Source organism: Erythrolamprus reginae, chromosome 3 (genome assembly GCF_031021105.1).
Source record: "Erythrolamprus reginae isolate rEryReg1 chromosome 3, rEryReg1.hap1, whole genome shotgun sequence".
In the NCBI taxonomy this organism is placed as follows: domain Eukaryota; kingdom Metazoa; phylum Chordata; class Lepidosauria; order Squamata; family Dipsadidae; genus Erythrolamprus; species Erythrolamprus reginae.
Genome location: NC_091952.1, coordinates 220,901,143 through 220,918,454, shown reverse-complemented (window position 1 = coordinate 220,918,454; position 17,312 = coordinate 220,901,143). Strand labels below are relative to the sequence as shown.

At 37.3% G+C, this 17,312-nt stretch overlaps 1 protein-coding gene across 4 annotated transcripts in view; it reads left to right on the top strand.

Moving 5' to 3' along the window:
• ZNF704 (zinc finger protein 704) overlaps positions 1-14,432 on the top strand; it is a 69,068-nt gene extending 54,636 nt beyond the window's left edge. For 2 of the 4 annotated variants that reach the window (XM_070747973.1, XM_070747974.1), the window contains exons 7-9: positions 3,887-3,991; positions 9,252-9,349; positions 12,249-14,432. In XM_070747973.1, the coding sequence (XP_070604074.1) occupies positions 3,887-3,991; positions 9,252-9,349; positions 12,249-12,360 (315 nt within the window). In that variant the 3' untranslated portion in view covers positions 12,361-14,432. Of the gene's footprint in view, positions 1-3,886; positions 3,992-9,251; positions 9,350-12,225 lie in introns of all 4 variants that reach the window. The other 2 variants (XM_070747976.1, XM_070747972.1) reach the window with 1 other exon arrangement.
• The last annotated feature ends 2,880 nt before the right edge of the window (positions 14,433-17,312 follow it).

Below are 17,312 nucleotides of genomic sequence, written 5' to 3'. Positions count from 1 at the left end.
CTGTGTAATATTTTGCATATCTATGCGACGTTTCGGTGAAATCACATTCACCATCATCAGGCTGAAGTTCCAAGCTTCGTGTTGTTTTACAACAACACGAAGCTTGGAACTTCAGCCTGATGATGGTGAATGTGATTTCACCGAAACGTCGCATAGACATGCAAAATATTACACAGGGCAAAACCCGAACTCAGAACAATCTACATACATATACCCGTGAAAATTTACGAAAACAAATATATATATATATATAGATAGATAGATAGATAGATAGATAGATAGATAGATAGATAGATAGATATATAGATATATAGATATATAACACAGCCATCCAACCCACTTGCAGCAGTTGAACCAGCATTTCATACCCCCACCACTATTTATAGATAAAAACGGCAGCTCTAACCTCACTTTGTTCACAACAGCACAAAGCCCAGGATACTAGCCTTAAGATGACGAGTGTGAGCTAGTCGAAATGTCGCAAAACACTCTCGATGCATGGGGGGGAAACCTGAACGCACCAAATACAAACATACATACATAGAATCTTATTTTTATTATTTATTTATTTATTTATATTTCTCAATAAAGTCATTGAGCTGTGCAGTCATTTCTCATATCTTTTTCCCATTAATTCAAATCTGCATTTGAATTGCATTTACTAAAAAAAGAGGTTTACTTTTAAATAAAATGGTTAGTGGGGGAATCTCCATTGAATCTCCATTCACTGCATATAAGGTATATGAAATCGTAATAGCAAAAACATAAAAGGAGAAAATGAGCAGAGTCAGTCCGCATAAAACAACAAAAACTATTGCTTTTTTAAGCAATAAAAAAGATTGGTGGGCCATTGCGTTTCTCCCCCCCTTGACCTAGGGGTGAAATTCAGCAGGTTCTGGAAAATCGGTAACAAAGATTTTGAGTAGTTCAGAAAACCGGCAATACCACCATCCCACAGTGGAGAGGGAATGCAGTGTTTTGCAGTTTCCTCCCAATGCCACGCCCACCAAGCCACACCTTCAGAACCGGTAGGGAAACATTTTGAATTTCACCCCTGCTGGGATCAATCTTCCTCCGCTCCCCCCCCCCCCCCACAACATAAGTCAGGCTCCCCCTTTCCTAGCCTTTCAAAGAAGGTTAAAGATTTGGCTCTTCCAACTCACATGAAGCTCGCAGATATCTTGATGGCCCTCCTGCTGCTTTTTAACTTTTAATTTATTCTAATCCTGGTTTTAGCTGTCTCTTTTTATTGATGTAAGATGTTTTTAATCTGGTTTTAAGCTTTCATGTTTTTACAGTACACCACCGAGAGTCACTCTGTGAGCAAGATGGGCAGTATTTAAAATTTGATAAATAAATAATTAAGATTTGAACTTGGCATGCCACCACTTGGAATGAGCTTTTAGAAGTACCCAGTGTCACCACTAAAAACTTTTTTGAGTTTCTAAAGGCACCCAGAGCAGGCATATATCAAATTACATGATTCTCGTGCAGTCCCCCATATAGGAAAAGACAGGGAAGCAAATGCAATTTCTCTATATATCTCTGCAACGATTATTATTAATGTTGTTTATTGAAGAAATGTTTACAGAGCACAAAAATACAAATACATAAATAAAAATGATAAATAAGTAAGAAATAAAGAAGGAAAACAAAAGATCTGTCTGCAAGAAAGAATCTTCAAACTTTTATAATAGTGATGACAAATCTTTTTTCCTATGGATACTGAAAGTGTTCATGCGTGTGCTATCGTACATGCGCAAGGTCCCACATCCATAATTCAATGCCTGTGGAGGGTGAAAATGGCTTCTCCCCTCCTCCTGGAGGCCAGAAATGGCCCATTTCCCAACTTCTGGTGGGCCCTGTAGCCCCTTTTTTCACCCTCCCCAGGCTCTAGAGGCTTCCCTGGAGCCTGGAGAGACAAAAAATGCCCTCCTCCATTTCTCTGGAGGCCTTCTGTAAGCTGAAAACACCTTCCTGAAAATCAGCTGGCCAGCATGCACATGCACTGGCTCCAACATCATTGCAGCTGAGCTAGGGCAGTGGCTTGTGTGCCAGCAGATATGGCTCCGCGTGCCACCTATGCCACCTGTGCTATAGGTTTGCCATCACTGCTCTATTACCTTAAGGTAGAAAAGATATAAGAGAGTATAGAGTCCTTGGTGCATTCTGAACGTAGTTGTTTCCTTGAAGATGTTGACCTGACGAGGTAAAATCATCAGTATAGTAACATCATCAATGGACACTGACGGTGTTACCCAGTCAGGTAGAGAAATGTCTGCAAGCAAACAACCAAAATCAGCAAACTCCACAGTTCAACTCTGAACTACAGTGGTACCTCTACTTAAGAATTTAATTTGTTCCATGACCAGGTTCTTAAGTAGAAAGGTTTGTAAGTAGAAGCAATATTTCCCATAGGAATCAATGTAAAAGCAAATAATGCGTGTAAACCCATTAGGAAAGGAATAAAAGCTCGGAATTTGGAAGGAATGAAAAAGGGGAATTAAAAAAAAATCCAAAACTTTAAGGCTTAAAAAAAAAGAGGGACTCTGAGGTGGCGAGGAAGAGAACGCACCTCCCATACACTCGGCGCGAGGGTGCCTCCCATGCACTGTGCCAGAGAGAGAAACCCAGGTGGGCGAGAGGGGGGAACCTCCCGCTCCTTTGACCGAAAGGTAGCTGCTGCTACCTGCTTCCTCTTCCTTCCCATGCTGAAGGGCTCTCCTATCCTCTTGCTTGCTCACTTTGTAGCCAACGCCTTCCCTTCACAGTGGCGACTCCTCAGTTTGGCTGAAGCCAAGTTTATCTGCCCGAGGTGAAGCGCCCCCTTTTGCCCAGATTCTCTGGGAGGCAACTTCGCGCCAGGTGTATAGGAGGCAGCTCGGGGGAGTCACCACAGTGAAGTGGTTTATTCTTTCTTCAAGCACCCAGAGAAAGGAAAATTCTCCATTCGCTCTGGACTGCCAAAGCCTCCTTAAGCGCCACCGAAAGGCTCCTCTGGCAGCCCAGAAAAGCCCAAGATGGCTGGGATTAAAGGGGCAATGGCAGGAAAGTGGACGGGCCTTCGTGCCGTTCTCAAATTTCCTGGGAAATTTTTCCGGGCTCGGTTTCTTAAGTAGAAAATGGTTCTTAAGAAGAGGCAAAAAAATCTTGAACACCTGGTTCTTATCTAGAAAAGTTCTTAAGGAGAGACGTTCTTAGGTAGAGGTACTATTGTATTTATCTGTATAAATATCTATGAGTTCTGTCTCTTCAGCAATTGCAGTTAATCCCGCAACTGGTTCCTGGCTGCCATGTCTGTTTTTTCTTTCTCTTCATCTCTACTTTTGTTTTGCAGTTGCTGCAGAACTCCTTAAAGGAGTTATTGATATCCAATGTTACATTTAATACCATGAAAGCTGTATATGCTTTATTTAGCCTGTTATTGTTTTTTTAATCACTAATATTTCACCCTGAAACTGGCAAATGTTTTTCCTCCAACTGTATTATAATTTCCCTAAAGCTATCTTCTCCAGTCAGATAATTCCAGATTAGTTGCTTTGTGACCTCTCCATTGTTACCAGCAATAGTCTTTTGTTGGTTGGCAATGTCACAAAGGGTGCTATAGTTCAAAATATCTGAGAAAAAAGCCACATTGGGAAGATGAAAAGTTGCCCTAAAGAGCAAAACTTTCAAATAATTTTTTGGGTCTGCATATATTATGAATTCTTTATCTTTCATCTTCTTTTCAGTGGTATCATGTTATTCGCCCTATTGTCTTCAAGAGAATTGAAAAATAGAGTCAAAATGAGACCAACGTACTATTTTTCATAGGAGAGAATCAAGCATTTAATTTGGTAACATGGACATGTTCCTTCTTAACTGACTTTCTATTTTTTTGAAACAGGCTACAGCTCCTGTGAACATTCCAGGGTCAGCCAAGTTCACTCCCAATGGAAAAAGCTTTAGCATCTCTTGGCAGACACCCCCAGTTACCTTCACTGGCCTTCCAGTAAGTAGAAAACCAGAAAAATAGGAGGGGATGGTTCGTTTACTACATAGAACGGCATACTTGCACTTTATGCAGGTGATGGATTCCTTTCTCCTTTGCCTGTCCCATTCCACTCATGGATGCATTGCAGCAGGCAGACATTATTATTATTATTATTATTATTATTATTATTATTATTATTATTATTTATTAGATTTGTATGCCGCTCCTCCGTAGACTCGGGGCGGCATACAAATCTAATTATATAGTTCATGGGCTGCATGTGGCCCATCAGGGCCCTTGTGCAACCTTTTGGCATTTTAAAAAAATAATAGATCACCATCCCTTCTCCAAAAATGTACTATGAGTGCCCCAAGCCTCTCTGCCACCAGCAGTTCCACAGTACTCCAGCATCTCTATCCTCCAAACTTCTGACTGGTGTGCTAGGCATTCCTTTGTGACCTGCAGTGATTTTGGATGTATCAATGGGATTTTTTCCTCTTCACAGATTTCAGTAAAAGCAATTCAAGCATATTTTAAACAAAATAGCAATAGCACTTAGACTTATAGTCTGCTCCACACACATTGCTTTAAAGACATAAGTGGTTTACAGCGTCAGCATATTGCCTACAACAATCTGGGTGCTCATTTTATCCATCTTGGAAGGATGGAAGGATTGAGCCAGTGAGAATCAACTTGCTAGCAGTTGGCAGAATTGGCATGCAACATTGCATTCTCACAATTGCGCACCACGATTCCCATTTGAAAAGGCCTTCAAATACGCTGTATATGTCACCTGCGAATCAGCTTGATGTTTGTTCATATACTATGAAGTGTCAAAAGCAGGGGTGAAATCCAGCAGATTCTGACAGTTTTTGGAGAGATGATACCTTGTTTCCCCGAAAATAAGATGTACCCCAAAGTAAGGCATGTCAGAGGTTTTGCAGAATTTGCTAATATAAGACACCCCCCGAAAATAAGGCATAGTCAAGTTTACATACGGTACGGTGAAAAAACATACGGTACCATTCAAAGTTGTTCATAGCGGTACCGTAATAATGTGGCGTCCCCTGCTGGCCCCTTCCATCGCTTTGTACCGTCCAGTACAGCAGACACAGTCTGCTGCTGTCTCACCGCCATTACAGTCTCCACTACAGTGCGTAGACTGTAGTTCCTCTGGTGGCCGGAAGCTGCAATAGCGGGAGTATGCTGTTGTACCATATAAGTGCCGTCGTTTGTGTGTGTGGTGCCATACTGACAGGTACCGTACCATAATCAGTGTACCATACAGTACACTTTCTTTGGGGGTGTCAGCTTTTCTGCCTGTGAATTTATCTTATTTGAGAAATATAAGGCACCCCCCCCAAAATAAGACATAGCACAACTTTTGGAGCAAAAATTAATATAAGACAGTGTCTTATTTTCGGGGAAACACGGTAGTAGAAATTTTGAATAGTTCAAAGAACCAGTCGTGGGAATTTTGAATAGTTTGGAGAACCGGCAAATACCACCTCTGGCTAGCCCCAAAATTGGGTGAGAATGGGGATTTTGCAGTATCCTTCCCCTACCACGACCACCAAGCCATGGCCACAGAACCAGTAGTAAAAAAAAAATTGGATTTCACTACCGATCAGAAGTTGTTATGACAGTCCTGAATTCAATAGAGATAAGAGCACATTTTGGCCAAAATTAATTATAGATATTTTCTAGTTCTATTGGGTTGCAATGATATTGCATGATAGTTTTTCCTCTTTCCTTAACTTCCCTCACAGGGATGTTTTCATTGACCTATTATGATCTGTTATTTATTTATTTATTTATTTATTCATTCATTCATTCATTCATTCGATTTTTATGCCGCCCTTCTCCTTAGACTCAGGGCGGCTTACAACATGTTAGCAATAGCACTTTTTAACAGAGCTAGGCTATTGCCCCCACAATCCGGGTCCTCATTTTACCCACCTCGGAAGGATGGAAGGCTGAGTCAACCTTGAGCCGGTGATGAGATTTGAACCGCTGACCTTCAGATCTACAGTCAGCTTCAGTGGCCTGCAGTACAGCACTCTACCTGCTGCGCCACCCCGGCTCATGATGGTTATGATCCCATAATGCTGTTTATTTGCTTATAGCATCTTCCATATGCATATCGTTAATTTCACCTAATATAATTAACTACTGTAAGTAAACAATATTTCATTTTTTTTATTCAAATGATTTTTCTAAATTTTCAATTATCAGAGCAGATATTGTGTCTTATGTCTTATGCATTTTACCTAAGGCAAGATGTTCCAAATTTTCACAAAAATGCAAGGCTGTTTAAAAACTCTGATTTTTGACAGGGTGAATTAGAAATTGATAAGGTACTGCCAGCTATTTCTCATTTCACAATGTGAATCACAAAAGCCTCTTATTGTCAACCTTTAGAATTTCTTGGAGGCTTTCTGTAGAATCTGGGGTCTCCTGCTGAGCTGATAAAAATGAAAGTAACTGAATCAATTACATTGCACTCTGCCAATGAATATTTATTAAATTTCATCAAGAAACAGCTAGCAGTGCAAAGCATCCTGCTGGTTGTAATTTGAACAAGAGACTCTTAACGGAACATGCTGTGCATGAAATGCCCCAAAATTTGATTTCGTGACAATATGGCAGAACGCGAGTAATTTTAAAAGGGGGGTTGCTCTTGGTGGCACTGGGATACATTGACACAAGTATTGCAAGAAAGCCAAAAGTCTCATTATCACTAAATAGGTAGATTCGTTTTCCTAAACATGTGCTATCTGGATATGTTGATACTACAACTCCCGTTATTCTCAGTCAACATGGCCAACCAATATGCTGCCCATAGCTTCTGGGAATTATAATTCCACTATGGTCTATAAGTAGTTATAAGTATTAAGAATTCACAAAGACTCATTATCCCCACACAGTTGGGAACACAACATTTATATATCATAAAGTAATTATTTGGTTATAATCTCTTCTTCCTAGTTAAGTTCTGATCTCTGGCCTCTAAGTCTACCTTCAAAATCACAGAGACCTATAACTTGAAGACTTGAAGGAACTATTAGAAATGTCACTGTTTAGAGAATTTTTCTGTTTCTTGAAAAAATTATGTATAAGCAGTTCAGAAGCTAACAAATAACTACAGAGAGAACAAAACTCTATTATTAGTCTCATTTTGAAGAGCCCTTTTGCTGCTTTTGCCAGTAACAGCTGTTGACCTTTTTTTCTATATACCATGTTAAAATTAGTTATTCTGATGTTGCCATCATTCATTGCATAAACTAATGAGGTGGCAGGAACATGTAAAGTATTGATGAACCTGTTGAAGCTCTACTTTGAGCAAGCTGTCTATCACCTCAGTAACAGTAGCACTTATTGCATTATAATGAATATTTTGTCCTTCTTACCCCACAAATGAGAATATGCTAGGTAAAATCCACTGCCAGAGATATAAGTGCAAAATCAGATGTCTACTTAGGTATCCATGCCAAAACATAAGAGGGAACAGAGAATTATGCCCATGCCCATGTTACACCAACACTCTGCAGTCTGCATTGGTTGCCGATCAATTTCCGGTCACAATTCAAAGTGTTGGTTATGACCTATAAAGCCCTTCATGGCATTGGACCAGAATATCTCCGGGACCGCCTTCTGCCACATGAATCCCAGCGACCGACTAGGTCCCACAGAGTTGATTTTCTCCGGGTCCCGTTGACTAAACAATGTCGTTTGGCGGGTCCCAGGGGAAGAGCCTTCTCTGTGGCAGCCCTGACCCTCTGGAATCAGCTCCCCCCTGAGATTAGAACTGCCCCCACCCTCCTTGCCTTTCGTAAACTCCTTAAAACCCACCTCTGTCGTCAGGCATGGGGGAACTGATATAACTTCCCCAGGCCTATATTGTTTATGTATGGTATGTTGTGTGCATGTTTTTTTAAATTATGGGTTTGTAGTTTTAATTATTAGATTTGTATTCTACATTGTTTTTTTCTATTACTGTTGTGAGCCGCCCCGAGTCTACAGAGGGACGGCATACAAATTTAATTAATTAAATGAAAGAACATAATCATATAAAATTTTGAAAACCAGGAAGATTTTCCAGGAGGGCATTCTATTACTTATTATGTATAAATATGTGATCATATTCTTAAATAATTACAATTATTCTTCAAATTAAATGAGATCAACACACCTGAAGCATCATGAGTTCACTTCCTCCTAATTGACATATCACCAGATACCTCTAGAAAGTTTGCAAATGTTGTCTTAGGTGTTTACAGCTGTTTAAAATTTTGATGACTTTCTCTCTTGATTTGGCTCATATGCACATTGTATTGCTTTCTGGTTATTTTGCTATGATTTTTTTTCTCTTCCTTATGGTCTATTGTACAAAAGAAAATACAGATATTTCCCATATCACCTGCTGGTAAAAAGTTGGCAAGAATTCCAGAAACTATGGTCTGCATACATTCCCTGCCTAAATTTTAAATCAAAGTTGGGGGAGGAATTTATTCCAAGAGGAATCCTTAAGAGGGGAAATAAAGCCAATTTAAGTACTAAGTAGTTATTTATCGGCACAGAATATAACATTTACTTTCTTGGATGCTTTTGAAAATGGCCCATAATGGGTAGAATGCTCCTAGTTCAGGCATGCCTGCCGGTCATTGGAGAACCGGTAGTGAGAGGCTTCGCCTACCCACCCAGATGGCGCCATTTGGGTTCTTTTACCCTCTGCATGCGCAAAGTATTCTGCACATGCGCAGAGGGTAAAACAACCCAAATGGCAGCATCCAGGCAAGTGGGTGAAGCCTCGCGTTGCCATCGCTATCGGCTCTCCGATGACTGGCAGGCACGGCCGAATCGGAAGCATTTCATCCCAGTCCATAAGTAAATGTTTGGAAGCCTGGGCAAGGAGTACTGTGATATATTCAATCATGAATATGATTGAATTTGGTTTCTTTAACCCTTTCTTGTGATTGGAAACGCTTCCCTGATATCTGGGGCAGATGATCAGCAAGAATATCAACTTGTCTGCCAGAGTTTTGTATGCTTGGAATGCTCCAAATCATTTTTTTGTTCATATCTCTGCCCTGCATTATTGAGATGGAACCCACCATTGAGTCTTGTAATATTTCCTCAGTTCCATTGTGAGAAAGTCCATGAAGTTAAGATGATGAATCCACAGGCTAAAACTCAACACAAGATAATTTAGTTTTATTACCCATGTTGTATCTTTTAATTCTGCCATTAGAACTCTTATCTTTGTTTCTTTTGTTAGGTTTCACCAACTCACACACGGCATGTGGGGATCGGAGATCAAAAGCCCCAGATCCACGCTGTTCTTTCATCACCACCTAGAGTATCAGTTGGCCTCAGGTAGGAGGTTTTTACTTTGGAATGAAGTGAATTATTATTTACTTACTTACTTACTTACTTACTTACTTACTTACTTACTTACTTACTTACTTACTTACTTACTTACTTACTTACTTATTGGATTTGTATGCCGCCCCTCTCCGGAGACTCGGGGCGGCTAACAACAGTAATAAAACAGCATATAATAATAATCCAATACTAAAAACAGTTAAAAACCCATTATTATAAAAACCAAACATACATACAAATATACCATGCATAAAATTGTAAAGGCCTAGGGGGAAAGAGTATCTCAATTCCCCCATGCCTGGCGGCAGAGGTGGGTTTTAAGCAGCTTACGAAAGGCAAGGAGGGTGGGGGCAATTCTAATCTCTGGGGAGAGTTGGTTCCAGAGGGCCGGGGCCGCCACAGAGAAGGCTCTTCCCCTGGGTCCCGCCAAGCGACATTGTTTAGTTGACGGGACCCGGAGAATTAATTAATTAATGAGTGGAAGGTACCTGTGGCCAACCTGTTTTAAATCTGAATTTCTTTTCAAAATAAATGCAGATGAATTATTTTTAACAATGCAATTTATCCTCAAGTAGAAATTACTTTTTTTTTCAGTTCATCACAAAATAAGCCACATTCAATCCCTTTGAAAACTAAAGAAGAAAAATTAGTAAGGCCTAACTAGAAAATAGAGATAGAAAGAGAAAAGAAAAAATCAGAGACATATATAGTATAAGTGTTTTGTGTTGGAAGAAGCTATATTAGTTCAGATAAAAAAGGAATAGAAAAATATGTTGTCATATTGAAAGACTGGCATTTTCATATCAAACTATTGCCAAAGATATTGCAGAAAATAATGTTTTATTTGTGAAACATAAGTAAATTTTATAGAAATATTATTCTATAGAAATATTTTTCTAAAGATGTCATCTTACTATATATTTTATTACTACCCAGCAGAAAATTATAACTTTCCTTGAAAGTACCCTCAAAAATTTTTATATCTTAAAGGATATTTTCATTATGTCCTCTTGCATATTTTTCCTATGTATTCTTCATTCAGTGAATGGTGCAGTAGCCTAGAGGTGGACCTCTTGCCTCCCAATCAGGAGCCTGAGTGTTTGATCCTAGGTAGAGGCAGATATTGCTCTCTCTGGGCACATTGAGAATACATCTGCTGAATACAACTCCGCATTGGCAACAGAAGGGCATCCGGCCAGTAAACACACAGCTCCATTCAGCTGCCTAGACTCCACCCCGCAAGGGCTTAAGACTCCATAAATATTCATTCAATATTTGTAATCTTTGGTCTCCAAAATATCCAAATTTCACAGGAATTTCACAGTTCAACCCTGAACTTTCTCTCCTATAGAAATTTTAACTTTATTATACCATAAAAATCTATACCAATGAAACCTCAAAATATGATCTTCTAACATTCTTTTATTGCTCAGCAAGACATTCTTTTATAAAAAGCAAATAACGGCCTGAAAATTAGAGTTTAAAACAGGATAATCCCAGTCTTGGTATCCTGCAGAATTTTATATTTAACCATTGGTTACTTACTCTCCGTACAAATGGCTATTATATATTTTTGCCTTTGTTTAAAAGGTGCATAATTTTTCACAACTGTTGAAATAAAACATCATTGTAGGTAATATAGTCATTTTTATCACAGAAAGTCTTCCAAATGGTGGAAGTTGTGACTTTTCCCATCTTGCTAGATTTTTCTTAATTTCATTCCATATCTTATCATAATTATTCTGAAATAACATACAGCAGAATTGCAGTATATCTGGATTTTTAAACTTTTATTCATATCTGAAAACTAGTTTTTCCAAACAGTTCTTTTTGATCTCTCATATTTTTTGTTAATATTTTAGTTTTTATTCATTTTAAATTCAATTACAATGCCAAATTCCTTCAGCTTTTTCCATTAATATATCTTATTTCTTCCAAGGAATTTTCAACTACAAATGATTTGCAGATGGCCTTAATTTATATACTTCTTTCATCTTCATGCCGGTTATTCGCTCATTTTCTTTTCTGTCCCTTTTAAGAACTTCCAAAGCCAAAATAAGCACCAGCGGTACCAATAATCTTCTCTTGTCCCTTTTTGAATCTCGCAGAGATTAGTGAAATCAATTTGTGCTGTTCGTAATGTATATACTATATCAAATTAATCTACAAAATCCATTTTCCCAACATTTTAAATAAAAAAAGAAGTTCAAATTGTTAATTGCTTTCTTTGCATCAACAAATGTCAATGTGGCTGATTTTTCACTATGTTGTTTCAAATATTCTACTACAGTATATTAAGAATATTTCTTATATTAATTTTCAACTGTCTTTTAAGCAGAAAGTCACCTTAATCTTCATGTATGAAGTCCTGCAAAACATCCTTTTTTTTAGCTAGAAACATTGCAAACATTTTTTGTTAAGTCATTCCTTACCCCCACCCCCCAAAAAAGAACAATAATATTTTATTTTTGGTAAAGTAGGAACCTATCCTTTTCTAAAGTAGGATTTCCTTTTATCCTATATCAATCCCTTTTTATCGTTTTTTTCAATGATTGTAATTGGTTCAATGCTTTTTTATAAAATGCAGGTAATCCATCTGGTCCTGGTGCTTTACCTGTTTTGTTCTTTTTTAAATTGCTTCCCTCATTAGTTAGTAAAAGTCAATTCATTATCTGCTTACACTGTTCACATTTACAACAGGAATAAAGAGCTTTCTTTTCTGCTTGCCTTGTCTAGTTACTGATAATTTTATTAAAATTAAATATTGTTTGAGCTGCTGTTTTGCCTCTTTTTATATGTGTGTGTGTGTTTATTTGTATGTATGTATGTGTACAATCTTCAACCTCATTGTCTTATTTTAATAACAGTTTTTCTTTCAACTTTCTGGCAGAAAACCTAGAGGAGAGGGAAAGAAATGTCGCAAAGTGTATGGGATGGAGAATAGAGATATGTGGTGTACAGCTTGTCGTTGGAAGAAGGCCTGCCAAAGGTTTATTGATTGAATCCCCAAAACAATACGGAGTTGTGTATAATAGGGTTCCCTTGCCGCAACCATGCAGCATGACTCTTCTCACCTCCTTGAGCGCTAATGTCTGTTGAAGACTGGCACTCTAAAGCAAATATATTCGTTTCAAGGGGAAGGACTTCTCAAAAACCTATACGCAGCAATATAGGAAAAACTTAACAAAACCTTTACCAAGTTTTGAATCAGGAGCAGCTATATGCATCTTTCTTTAAAAGAACAGGAACAAAACCTGTTTTTAATACTTTGAACAACTCGCCTGTCAGGACAGTTGTCTTACATACTACATCATGGTTAGTATTTCACTTTTGGAATCACTTAAAGCCAAGATTGAGTGATGCTACTTTTCTTAGAATTAAGTAAACGAAACACAAATACACCCCGTGCATACACTGACACACTAAACTTTAGAAATAAGCTACATTTTCTCAAGAGCAGCTCTCGCAAAAGTGGTAAAGAGTTCTATTGTGAGCAGTCTTGATTCAGCGTCTGGTGCTTGTCCTTTAAGGATAATGGAAAGATGCTTTGCTAAAGGGGCAAGACATTTAAGAGTTATCTCTGAAGTTGAGAACCTCTTGTTATCTGCCCCAAAGAAGGCTAGTTGGGGTACAATCACCAGCAATCCTAAGCAAAAAACAACAACAACAACAAAAACCCCTCCACCCATGGGAAAGGAGTCTGATTTTAAATGAACTTGGATTGAAATCAGAATACATACCAACAAAGTTTGGGTTCCAGGATATCTTCTTAGACGCAAGTACTGGAAAACGTTGTACATCTCACAGTGCTAAAGGCTGCGCTCAGACTAATGGGCAGCCCAGTGGACTTCGTCAACATTAATTCAGGGATGTGATCAACCCAGCAGCTTTTCCCCTGCTTTTTTCCACCTTTCTTAGGCAAACATTTTAGTTCAAAGAGCAAATTATCACTTCAGGGGATAGAAACTAGAAGGACAAACTGGTTTCCCATTTCCCAACATGTAAAATATGAGTGCAGCAAAGCAGATGTCTGTATGTAAAAAAATCCCATTGATTATAAAGTTCTTTCAATATCAGAAATAAAAGCCTTCACACTGGCTTGCACTTTCATAGGTTTTTGTGCTTTAGTGTAATTTAATCTTCTTTTGGCCCATGAGATAGATTGTTGTAGCTGTGGTGTAAATTGAAGCAATGCTTGAGAATCAGTAGAAGGTTTGGACATAGGTTACTGGAAATAATGTCTACAGATTGCCTATTAAAATAAAGGAATTCCTATGAGAGCACTACCACATATTAATATAAATACGGCTTGTGCTCAAGACCTTCCTGGTGGATTTTGTCCTTTGATATTAACTCCAGTGGGATGAGATAGGTATCCCAAGTTGGGAAAACAAGAGCAAGAATGGAAGCCCTTGATGCTGTTGTATGATGACAAGTCAGAAATAAATTTTATTGGGGAACCGGGGTAGAGGAACCACTGATGGACTATATTATAAATCACTATTATCTAGACTGTCTGGCTATAATAAATATTAAAAAAGCACAAAATTTAATTAAAACACAGAATATTAAGCTAGGGGTGACTCTCATATAAACGTCAAAACGATTAAGTTAGCTTTAACGCTATGATAATATTAAAACAATTCAGGTAGGCCTGGAAATGTCTTCCAAAATAAGGCTATCTGATTGAAAATACTTCTGCTGTACTGATAAAAGGCTTCTTGTGCTAAGCATTTTCATCAGATACTCATCCAGTTTTCTCATTGTCTTCAAAAAGCGCAATTTTATAGCATGTTATTCAACTCACAACTAGGGAATAGGAAATTTCTTTCTTGACATTTGGTAGGAAAGTAAGAAAAAAGAAAGAAATTATTTACTTATAGTTTGGTCTTTGACTGTCCAGCCTAACTATCAGTATCAAGCATAAGTAAGATTTAGGAAAATCTGAGGTTTTATGTGCTTATCTATTTATTAACAGAAAATTGTATTTGTCGAGGATTTCTTGAGATCATAGTATTTACAAGCAGCTGACAACTAACTTTTAAAAAGTATATCATGTAATAATCACATCTACATTCTAACTTGAATGTGTTATTTTGCAGTCCTATAATTGTGTTGAAATATATCTCTAGCTGCACGCATGGTCTGTCCAAAATTCACTAATAAATTATTCTGACCTGCTGCTTCATGACCAGTATATATCCTGGAGGAAATACCAAGTATGGCTTTCTGTATTTTTTCCTAATTTCACATATTAAAAAGTAATAGAGTTTATATTTTCTGACATTCATGTTTAAAGATTTATAAATGATAAGGTTACAGGCAGGGAAGGGTCAGGTTGAAAGTACAGAAGATTTCCATTGTAGCCAAAATTAGATTAAGTAGATGAATGGTATAGCTAACCAAAGACAGCTTAATAAAATTAAGCTAACATTCTTGATATAGAAAGGACAATTCAAAATCAGCTGGAAAGCTACAATGCTATAATAAATTACTAAATTTTTCATACATTGAAAGTACCGTATGTGTGCATTTACTTTCATGAAAGTTCAAGATGGAATTTGATTTTCTTTCATTGAACTTTATTTGCAACATATTATTTTGATCGGTTAGTTTGGTATTTCTTTTCACAGGATGTATGCTATACAAGTTTAAAGAAATTATAACTTAGTTGAATCAGCTGTTAGTGTAAATTGTGATCATATGCCCTGGAGATACCAAGACAGAAATGGAAAAAGTTATTCTAAGTTATGGGTTGGTTGTTGTTGGAAATAAGTGATTTATTGCATATGTATTCAATTTCAGATAGAGATTATAATGTATGTCAAATAATATTGGTAAATTTATTATTTCTACTTTATGTTATGTTCTCAAATGTTCAAAGCAGAAGAAAATACATGTTATTGTAATCAGACTCCACATTCACGGGAATTTTAGACTTGGTCATTCAGTATTTTTATTGCACATTTTTATAATTAACTCTGCACTCCTGAGGGCTAGCAATTTTTAAAGATTGAAAAATAATGATATGATAATTACTGTTTGCCAAATATTGTTCATCTCTGTGCAATATAGTCTTTGTAATTTCCTTTTCTGCTTATTCCTAGCCTCAATTTTTGGTTTTACAGACTTTCATGGAGTATGTTCAGCTTTGATAGTGAAAATGTTTTTATCTTTATAGAGATATTTGAACAACTTTTTCCCATAGTTACATTAAAGGCAACTGACCTAAGATAATTGCTTGCTTATACTACTTTAAATGAAATTACTGCCAGATAATTCTGTTGGATCTGTACTATAAAAGAGACAAACATAATTTGGCAATAGAACTGCTGGAATTTGCCTTGTTCTACTTAGTAAGTGTTCTTCATAACATTGATTGCAACATAATAAATTCTTTTTATTGCTGGAGAATTTCAATAGGGCTTTAAATTACCAAAAGACAGGAAATAGGTGCTAACCAGAATTGTAGCTTAGAATTAGACACAAGGATGGTAAGCAAGGGGGTTGCAGTTAAGATTTCATAAAACATTTTTTTAAATTACTACCTACTTACTTAAATAATTACTTATAAATAATTTCATAATTATTTATAAGATGTCATTGAGGTTTTGGGAAATCCAAAACGTTTCCCAACTCTCCTTGATACTTTTTTTAACATGTATTTATAGATATTCTAAAGCTCAGAGGTAATATTATGAGATCGTTATTATCCTGATTTGACTAAACAGTGATGTTGTATAGCAGCTTCAGAGTGAGGGCAGAAAATATTATCGTTTGCTCCTTGTTAGAAAAGAGTTAACAAATTCCCAACCTTTCCTCAGGACTACTGAACTCAAACTTCTAATGTCCAATCCAAGACTACTTCCTGGTGAGTTAAAATAACTTTGAACAGATGTCACTTTGTCGGAAGCCGCCCAGAGTCCTTCAGTGGCATATAAGTTCGATTAATAAATAAATAATAAATAAATACTACATGAGTTTTATGTATACAGTGTTCCCTCGATTTTCACGGGTTCGAACTTCACGCAAAGTCTATACCACGGTTTTTCAAAAATATTAATTAAAAAATACTTTGCGGTTTCCCCCCCTATACCACGGTTTTTCCTGCCCAATGACGTCATATATCATCACCAAACTTTCGTCCACCTTTAATAAATATTTTTTTAAAATAAACTTTAATAAAGAAACATGGTGAGTAATAATCTAAATGGTTGCTAAGGGAATGGGAAACATAGAAACATAGAAACATAGAAGTCTGACGGCAGAAAAAGACCTCATGGTCCATCTAGTCTGCCCTTATACTATTTTCTGTATTTTATCTTAGGATGGATATATGTTTATCCCAGGCATGTTTAAATTCAGTTACTGTGGATTTATCTACCACATCTGCTGGAAGTTTGTTCCAAGGATCTACTACTCTTTCAGTAAAATAATATTTTCTCATGTTGCTTTTGATCTTTCCCCCAACTAACTTCAGATTGTGTCCCCTTGTTCTTGTGTTCACTTTCCTATTAAAAACACTTCCCTCCTGGACCTTATTTAACCCTTTAATATATTTAAATGTTTCGATCATGTCCCCCCTTTTCCTTCTGTCCTCCAGACTATACAGATTGAGTTCATTAAGTCTTTCCTGATACGTTTTATGCTTAAGACCTTCTACCATTCTTGTAGCCCGTCTTTGGACCCGTTCAATTTTGTCAATATCTTTTTGTAGGTGAGGTCTCCAGAACTGAACACAGTATTCCAAATGTGGTCTCACCATCATTCTATATAGTGGGATCATAATCTCCCTCTTCCTGCTTGTTATACCTCTAGCTATGCAGCCAAGCATCCTACTTGCTTTCCCTACCGCCTGACTGCACTGCTCACCCATTTTGAGACTGTCAGAAATCACTACCCCTAAATCCTTTTCTTTTGAAGTATTTGCCAACACTGAACTGCCAATACAATA